At 35.4% G+C, this 9,676-nt stretch overlaps 1 protein-coding gene across 1 annotated transcript; it reads left to right on the top strand.

Moving 5' to 3' along the window:
- Positions 1 to 5,470: 5,470 nt before the first annotated feature.
- LOC137807882 (uncharacterized) lies at positions 5,471 to 8,902 on the top strand. The gene has a single exon (XM_068608717.2). It carries the CDS (start codon positions 5,860 to 5,862, stop codon positions 8,770 to 8,772), a length of 2,913 nt encoding a protein of 970 aa, XP_068464818.1. The 5' UTR covers positions 5,471 to 5,859; the 3' UTR covers positions 8,773 to 8,902.
- The last annotated feature ends 774 nt before the right edge of the window (positions 8,903 to 9,676 follow it).

The raw sequence follows: 9,676 nt of genomic DNA, 5'->3' as shown, positions 1-9,676 counted from the left end.
ATTATGAGTAGGGTTGGGTCAAACACAAGTCTTGTATGTTGACCTAAGTCAACTAGGTTGGATCAGGTTAAGCTTAGGTCAAGCCAAGGTTGATCAAGTCCAAATCATGTTGAGTTGGGTTGAGCCCACTGATGACTTTTCTACGACAAGTGCACCGTGTTGTCAGAAGTAATAATTTTTCCTAAGGACGGATATCAAATCCACAGGGAACAGTTGAATAATCAAGTAAAAGATTCACTAAATAGAAAACAGAATAATAAAGTTTGTTGGAGTTTGTTATGATTGCAATGATTAATTAGAAAACAAGTTAAAGAGTTTGTTGCTTCAATTAGGAAAATAGGGATTGGGGTTCATCATTCTCACTCTTTTGTATTTTGATTAGCATGACAATATTGTATCCTTTGATTGATATTGATGCCCGTATAAAAATCATTTATATTGATTTCTTCCTCGCATATAAAATTATTAAGATGCTTCCTAAATATCGATTCCTCGCATATTTATAAAAACTTCAGTAAGATCAGACGTTGATAAAAAATAACATTTCAAATCTATTCCTAACATTCAAATATGTTAAGCATTATCATTTGGGTCAGAAACTTAGAGGTACTTTTCAATCAAATCTAAATTTCGAGATCTTGGAAAACAAGCATTACTAATAAAATGATAATACCAATCATCAATCAAGAACAAAATATTATGTTTAAATATCACCTCAATACATAAGAGCTTAAACAAATTACTCACAAACCCAAATGATAGAATTAGTCACACATGTTGGTTGTTACAAGTAGGGAGAGCAAGCAAAGAAGATTGATAGCTGTCGTTTTGCTGTCAAATTAATATGATTCTAGCGTAGACTTGTCTAACACTAGAGAGATGATAATATAGTTGTGGTCAGATGACCCCAAGTCGTCTCCCAACGAATCCAATAGTAATTTCAGTGAATAGAATTCAAAACCTATCTGCAAACAATGAAAATTAGCAATAATGGTAAAGAAACAGGGGTTACGATCGTTTAGCAAGAAAATATAAATGATGATTTGAATCAGTAAAGAATGCAGATTGACTCCCAAGTTCTTCCACCAATGAATTCTTCACGGGCTCTCTAAAGATTATTCTTTTCTCAATCCTCAGCAGAGCTAAACTAGATTGAACATGCGCCAAACCTAATTCAACTGAAGCTCACCAGTAAAGCATGCGTCTACCGATTTAATCAATACCCACTTTGTTCCATGCGTATACTCCATGGGAATGCTTATCTCCTCTCTCTTGAATCATGCGCCCAAGAAATTAATTAGAACAATACGAACTAACTAAGAAACCAAAGTTTAAGATAAGGAAGACTCTCAATCATGCGTTCAAGTACAACCTCTCACAAAAACTAGTTTTCCAGGAGATTAGACAATAAAAACAACTGCTATAGAGAATTAAAAATAGAAACTTTTATTGATCAAAACCTCAGAACTCAATGGGGAATCACAAAGGAATCAACCAAAAGGTTTAGCTTTCCATGCAGAGGCAAAAGAATTACAAATAAGAAAAGAAACTAAGAAAACCCTATGAAGCTCTCTCCCTTTCTACTTGATGCTTGTGTCCTTTTATAAGGCTTTTCTGCTCCAAGGATCTTGGGAAAATATTGCAGTTTAGATTTTGTAAACAGTTTCCACTTTCCATAATTCTTTTTATTTTGCAGAAGATTTGCTTCCAATTCTGTTTCTGGAATCTTGTAGCTTTTATTTTCTCTTTCTTCTCCAACAGAATTTGTTTTCTGTTTTGATTCAAAGAAGCAACTTGGACTTTTGCATATTTGGCCCATTCACAAAGGTAGATGCTTCAGATCATTTACCCTAAAAACACAAAATTAACAATAATAATAGTTAAGGCCTAAATAAACCCAATTATAAGAATATTAATTAAAACAATGGATTTATTAATTATTATAGTCCAATAATCTATGATTAAGGCTATTAAGTGTGAATAAATATATGCTCATCAAAGATTCAGGATGTTTCTCCTTGATGGTTGCCTCCTCTAGGGTTTTTAACACCTTTTATCCTCCCTATTGGATTCCAATCCACTCAATGGTATTTTCCTCTCAATCATTGATTTCTAGGGTTGTGCCTCAAGCCTCATATTTAACTTAGTTGGGTTTGGGCTAAATGACTTCTCGCTTGGACGTTATTGGGCGAGTTACACAAAAAAGGCCCAACGTCATTGGAATAATCTCGCCTAGGCGAGATTGAGCTCGCTTGGGCGAGATCCTTTGGGGCATCTAGTTTAAGCAAGTTTGGGCGAGCTTTGGTGAGTGCTAGTGCGTTCCAACTTTCCCTTTTTAGCTTTGTATATTCTCCTTTTGTCCAATCATCTCCATTCTTCCCTAGAATCATGAAATTAACATAAATTTGGGAATAAATCGTTCTTATTCAAATTAAAATCAAAAAATATGTAAAAAGGTATAAATTCATAAATTATGAGTTATTTTATGTTTATTTTATCAATTAATATCCATAAGTGCTTGTATTTTAATATGAAATATTACTGAAATCTGACACTTATCACCCACGTTGGGTCGACTCGAGTCGGACCCATCTCAGGCTGAATCAATTCGGGCCCACATTAGGCCGAGTCGAACATACCACAAGCTAGGTTGAGTGGGCCAAGTCAAGCCGAGTAAATTCAAGTCAAACTCACATTGGGTTGAGTCTAATGTAAACCATTTTAGGTCAAGTCAAGTTAGGTCCATATCAAGTCGAGTAGAGTCTGACTCACATTTGGTCGAGTCAAGTTAAGCACATGTCAGATCGAGTCGAGTCAAGTTAAGTCCATGTCAGGTTGAGTCAATTCAACCCACATCAAAACAAGTCAAGTTGGGTCCACCTCGGGTCAAGTTAAGTCAACCCCACCTTGGACCAAGTTGAGCCCACGTCGATCAAAGTCGAGTCGGGTCCACGTCAGGTAGAGTTAAGTCAGAGCCACGTTGGGCTGAGTTGAGTCGAACCAACATTGGATAGAGTCGCATTGTGCTCATGTTGGATTGAGTAAGGTTGAGCCCACATTGAGTCGAGTAGAGTCGAGTAAGGCTGACATTGACTTAAGTCGAGTTAGGTCAAGTCATGCCCACTATGGGTCAAGTCGAATTAAACTCACTTCAAATTGAGACAAATATGGCTCATGTCAGGCTAGGTTTAGAACATGTCATGTTAGATCAAGCTGAAATTTAGGTCATGTTGGTCTAACCCAGGTTGGGTTTGGTTTGGTTTGGTTGACTCAGTCAAGCAAGTTAAGTTAGACCCTAACCTTCTAATTAAATTATAAATAATAAAATTCAATTAAAGGTCAATTTATACTTAATGTAAACTATTTAAAATTAATTTGTAATACAAAATATTTTAAAGACTCATGCAAATATAAAAAATATCTAAAAAAGTATTAAGAATTAATTGAAGTTTTATAGTGAGTCAATTTACTTTAACCCTAATCGACTTTATACGAGAGTTTTAGGGATGGAGAGTTTTTAACCTATTCATTTGTTGAGCTAGTATAAGGTGACTTATTTTAGGATTGGGTTGAGGTTAACTCATAGATGAAATTGACACTGTTTTCAGGTTGGGGATTTGTTGATGCTGATCAAAATATAACATCAAGAAAACGTGGACTTGGTGCAAATGTAGCTAACAAATTAGAATGACGTTATTTTTCAAATTTTAGGTTGCAAGAACTTGCTGAGAAATGAGAAAGGTGAATGAGAACATGAACGATAACGTGCAAGGTAGTGTTAGGAAAGGAAAAGGTAATTATTTTCAGGAAACTTTTTGTAGTAGTGACCACATAGTGGAAGTATAGAAGCGTGAATAAAAACCTCTCATCTTGAAAAATACGGTATTGATTGAAAGCACTATTGGGTTAGTACCAAAGTAGATAACAAAAATTTCCATTCACATTTTTTCTTCTACACTCACCCTTTACTTCCGTCTCATATCCGATAAACACCACCAATATTGTGAAAAAGGAAAAAATAAGAAGAAAAAAAGGTTAGGAAAACTCTTTTTTTACAATAAATGTAAAAAGTAGTACAATAAATGCAATTTTTTCTACATCACATAATTTTCGTTGTCAACCATATTACATCATGAATATATATTTAAATAAATTTCTTTGTAAATATTTTATAAAATTAAAACAAACTTCTCTAAAAAGTAAAATTAATTTATGTATAATTTAAAAATAAGTGTTTACACTTTAAAAAAGAACTACCACTTTAAATAATACATAAACTAATTTTTTCTTATCCTCTTGTGAGAAAGTTTCATGCTCATACTGATGAAATAATTGAAGTTTTTAGTACAATGTAATGTGATGTTTCCTTTTTGAGGGGTTGCTTATGCTTGAATCATGGGAAACTGGGCGAAGGCGTGGTATAAAGCTAACACTGAAAGCTAAGTAGTGAGCAGAATCTGAAAAATAAGATTTGAGACACTTTTGTCTTCATGTATTTTGGCTTATTTACATTTATCACTAATCTGGATGATATATGAAATAAAGATTATCACCCTTAACTTCATTGAGGCAATAAGGATAATGCAATATAATTTGTGTATAATCTATTCGGTATAATACACCAAACCTCACATGGTTTTGGCTTTTATTCTGGACATTCATTCATACAAGAAGAATTAATGAAGCTGGAATTGACCAAAATTAATGTGGTTGTTTTCTCTTCCATGTTTTCTTCTCATATTTAATTTGAAAGTAGGTCGTTTAGGTACGGAAGAATTATGCTTAACCCTCTAATCAGTTTGATCCTATAATAATAGAAATGCACATATAGAAGATGACAATGATGAAACCTAACACATTGTCTTGTGCTTTCACCCCTGGCTAAATTAAGGAAATAAATCAGAAAAAGAAACTCAAGGGAAAACCAGACAGAGAAAGCCTAAAAAACGTGTGAAAGTTACCCTCATTCATATTTTCCTCGTATCATTATGAAATCTAACTTTCTCAAATCTCATCATGCATGCTTGAAATCTTATGGCCTTTGGTTTTTCTCTTTTAAGAAAACTCAGAAGAATCTTATCACGGCAAGCTGAGAGTAATACCACATGCTCGTATGTTGTGCTTGAATATCCTGAGGGATATCTTAGCATTCGGATTGCCATAATGTGTTTGTACCAATTTAGTTGACAATTTTTGAGGTTTAAACAACTGGTACTCTTGTAAAGTCAAATCGTGCTCAAACTTGTTTTTCTTGAACTCCGACGTCTTATGAAAACTATTTCGAAGATACTACGAATTTGTCCAGCACCACTGTGAACAAAATTTGAGGATTACAAAAGTTGTCCCACTTTTGCCACTTTTTTCTCGACCGTGAGAGGATCTTTTTCTTCGTGTTCTATAATTCTCTGCACAAAAGCTACTAAAGAACCTTAAAATATTAAATTTGTTGCCTAGAGAAAAAAAAAGGGGTGAAAAGGCACCAAAATCATGGTTACACTGAAAAGGTAGAAACTAGAAACACATCACTACATTTTTAAGATATATAATAGGTTGAACTTCTTCATTTACCACAAACACATCCCACATCTGTACTGTTTCAACTTTCTTCTTAAACAAAGTAGGCAGGGCTTACTTTTGTACTATTTAAAACCGTATCTTAACAACCAATTAGCACTTGAACTTGCGTCTTTGTTCATTATTCCTTCATTTCCCATTCTATTTTTTCTTACTATTTTCATTTTATACCATCAAAATTTCAGCCCTTGTTAATTGTTCTTCTCTATTCTTTTATACAGAATGGACCACCTTGTCCTAGAGCATACCCTTTGAATAATTTGGTCTTCTGTGTAAACCTTGGAAATGAAACTTATACCTGTGAGACATTCTGCAATGGGTTCCATTTGGATGTGCCATTTCTTTCTGTTACTGTCCATACTAAATACTTCTTTTATTTCAATTATGGCCAACAATGCAACAGATTCCTACTGGCTTCTCAGAATTAAATCAGAATTGGTAGATCCATTAGGAGCACTTGGCAACTGGTCTCCATCAACTCATGTCTGCAACTGGAATGGAATAACATGTGCAGCTGATCAGGAACATATTATTGGCCTGAATCTGTCGAGTTCAGGAATATCCGGTTCCATTTCAGTTGAGTTCGGTCACCTTGCTTCTATTCAAACTCTTGATTTGTCTTCAAATTCTCTTTCTGGCTCCATCCCTTCGGAGCTGGGGGAGCTTCAAAATCTAAGAATATTGCAACTATACTCAAATGATATCTCTGGGAACATTCCTGCAGAGATAGGTAACATGAGGAAGTTGCAAATTCTTAGAATAGGGGACAACATGTTGACAGGTGAAATTCCACCTAGTATTGCCAATATGAGTGAATTGACAGTTTTGGCAATAGGATACTGCCACTTGAATGGAAGCATACCAGTTGGGATTGGAAAATTGAAGCATCTAATATCTCTTGATTTACAAATGAACAGCCTTGGTGGCCCCATACCTGAAGAGATTCAAGGCTGTGAAGAACTCCAAAACTTTGCAGCATCAAACAACATGTTTGAAGGAGACATACCTTTCTCTATGGGGTCTCTTAAATCATTGAAAATTCTGAACCTGGCCAATAACAGTTTATCTGGATCAATTCCTCCAGCTTTGAGTCATCTTTCTAACTTGACATACCTGAATTTGCTCGGAAACAAACTACATGGAGAAATTCCTTCTGTGCTTAATAGTCTGATTCAGCTGCAGAAGTTAGACTTGTCCAAAAACAACCTCTCTGGATCAATACCTCTCCTTAATGTAAAATTGCAAAGTCTTGAAGCTCTAGTTCTGTCTGATAATGCTTTGACAGGTAGCATTCCAAATAACTTCTGCCTCAGAGGTTCAAAGCTTCAACAACTTTTTTTGGCTAGAAACATGCTCTCTGGCAAGTTTCCTTTGGAGCTACTCAACTGCCCCTCAATCCAACAGTTGGACCTTTCTGATAACAGTTTTGAAGGAGAACTTCCTGCAAGCCTGGACAAACTGAATAGCCTCACATATCTCGTTCTCAACAACAACAGCTTTGTTGGATCTCTACCTCCCGAAATTGGGAACATTAGTAGCTTAGAGGGTCTTTTCCTATTTGGTAACTTCTTGACAGGTAAAATTCCAATGGAGATTGGAAGGCTGCAGAGATTGAGCACCATTTACCTCTATGACAACCAGATGTCTGGACTCATACCAAGAGAGATAACAAACTGCACAAGCTTAGAGGAAATTGACTTCTTTGGTAATCACTTCACAGGGCCCATTCCGGAGACTATAGGTAAGCTCAAGGACTTAGTTGTTCTGCATCTTAGGCAGAATGACTTGTCTGGTCCGATCCCACCAAGCATGGGGTACTGTAAAAGCCTTCAGATATTGGCCTTAGCAGATAACATGTTGTCTGGTTCCATTCCACCTACATTCAGTTACCTCTCGGAACTCACCAAAATTACCCTTTACAACAACTCCTTTGAAGGACCTCTCCCTCATTCACTCTCTTCTCTCAAGAGCCTCAAAATCATCAACTTTTCAAACAACAAGTTCAGTGGAAGTTTCTTTCCTCTCACTGGTTCAAATTCTCTTACCATTCTGGATTTGACCAACAACAGCTTCTCAGGTCCCATCCCTTCCACTCTAGCCAATTCTAGAAACCTCAGCCGTCTCAGACTTGGAAAAAATTATCTCACCGGAAGCATTCCTTCTGAATTTCACCAACTAACTGAGCTCAATTTTCTTGATTTATCATTCAACAATTTAACAGGAGAGATGCCACCTCAACTCTTGAACTCCAAGAAAATTGAACACATCCTGATGAGTAACAACAGGTTGAGTGGCAAATTACCTGTTTGGTTGGGAAGCTTACAAGAACTTGGTGAGCTAGATCTCTCATACAATAGCTTCAGTGGGAGGGTACCTTCTGAGCTTGGTAACTGCTCAAAATTGCTCAAGCTTTCTCTCCATCACAACAATCTCTCCGGTGAAATCCCACAAGAGCTTGGAAACCTCACTGCCCTCAATGTCTTCAATTTGCAAAGGAACGGATTCTCTGGCCCCATTCCTCCAACAATTCAGCAATGCACAAAACTGTATGAGCTTAGGCTCTCAGAGAACTTTTTAACAGGTACCATACCAGTTGAGCTAGGAGGGCTTGCTGAGTTGCAAGTGATATTGGACTTGAGTAAAAATCTATTTACTGGTGAGATTCCACCATCTCTAGGAAACCTCATGAAGCTAGAGAGACTCAACCTCTCTTTCAACCAACTTAAAGGAAACGTTCCTCCTTCACTAGGCAAACTCACAAGCCTGCACGTGTTGAATCTCTCAAACAACCATCTTGAAGGCCAGATTCCTCCAACATTTTCAGGATTCCCACTAAGCTCATTCCTGAACAATCACGGCTTGTGTGGCCCACCACTGAGATCATGCTCAGAATCTACGGCGCTGGGGGAAATGCAGCTATCAAACAAACAAGTGGCAGCGATCATTGTGGCCATTGTCTTTACTTCCACAGTGATATGCTTAGTGATGTTATACATCATGCTCAGGATCTGGTGCAACTGGAGAAAAGTGGCCATTTCAAGTGCAGAAGGTGGCACTGTTGCCCACAAGGCAAGGAATGGAGAGTATTGGAATATGAACTCATTTGGGTTGATTCCTTCACCAGATAAGCAGAATTCAGCAACAACAACTTCCTTCTATAATCTTAAAATGGAAACAATGGAAAATACACATATGTAACATATTTTTCATTAGTTTGGGTTCCAAGCTTTGAGGAACCACTGTATCTCTCTACTTCCACATCCTCAAATGCTAACATCATTTAATTCAATACAAATATTTGAATGAAGAATTATTTGTATTCCCTGTATCTTTTTTTTTCTTACTTCCCTTTATACATTTTTTTATAAAAATAAATTATATACAATTTTCACCTTCTTGTGAAATTGTAACACTTATTCAACCAGTCAAGATTCAATACTTCAATTGAGATTAAACTAGAGCTAATAACATTATTTTAATAATTGAAATAAAGAAAATAAATGTTAAAAATTAAACAGTTTCGTAATTTTATAATGCAAAAAACTAAAATAAAGTATAAATTTTATAGGTTCTTAATATTTAAAATATATAAAAGCGTTAAAAAGTCTACATAAGTTGAAATTTCAATAGTATACATTAACATTTTACTAATAATAGCAATTTCGTAGGTAGAATAAAAAGGAAAATAACCATTATGTAGATTTATTTTATTTTTTAAGAAAAAAAGTTAAAATTATAGTTTGTTAAAAAATTATCAAACCGATATTTTTACTAATTTAACTGATTTCTTGCATCCCCAATTTTGCATAACAACATAACTAAACAAAGAACTAATTTCCAGTGGAATTGACTGATCCAACCATACAAACAACTACACCATTAATATTCTTTAGTAATAAAACTTAAAAAGCCAAACACATGGAAATATAAAAGCTATGTGTAAATTAAAATTAATGTAAATATTAAAGTTAGCTTAAGATATAGCATTAATGTTTCCGTAGTATATGCAAGCAAAACCAATTAAAAATCTTTTGAATATACAAAGAAATTCTTGTCTTAAAGAAAGCCGGAGGTAGGGATGGAAAAAATTCTGCATATATGA

The sequence above is a fragment of the Phaseolus vulgaris genome, chromosome 3, assembly GCF_051622355.1.
Source record: "Phaseolus vulgaris cultivar YP4 chromosome 3, ASM5162235v1, whole genome shotgun sequence".
Lineage (NCBI taxonomy): Eukaryota > Viridiplantae > Streptophyta > Magnoliopsida > Fabales > Fabaceae > Phaseolus > Phaseolus vulgaris.
The sequence above is the reverse complement of the archived record's forward strand: the minus strand, read 5'-3'. Positions and strand labels throughout refer to the sequence as shown.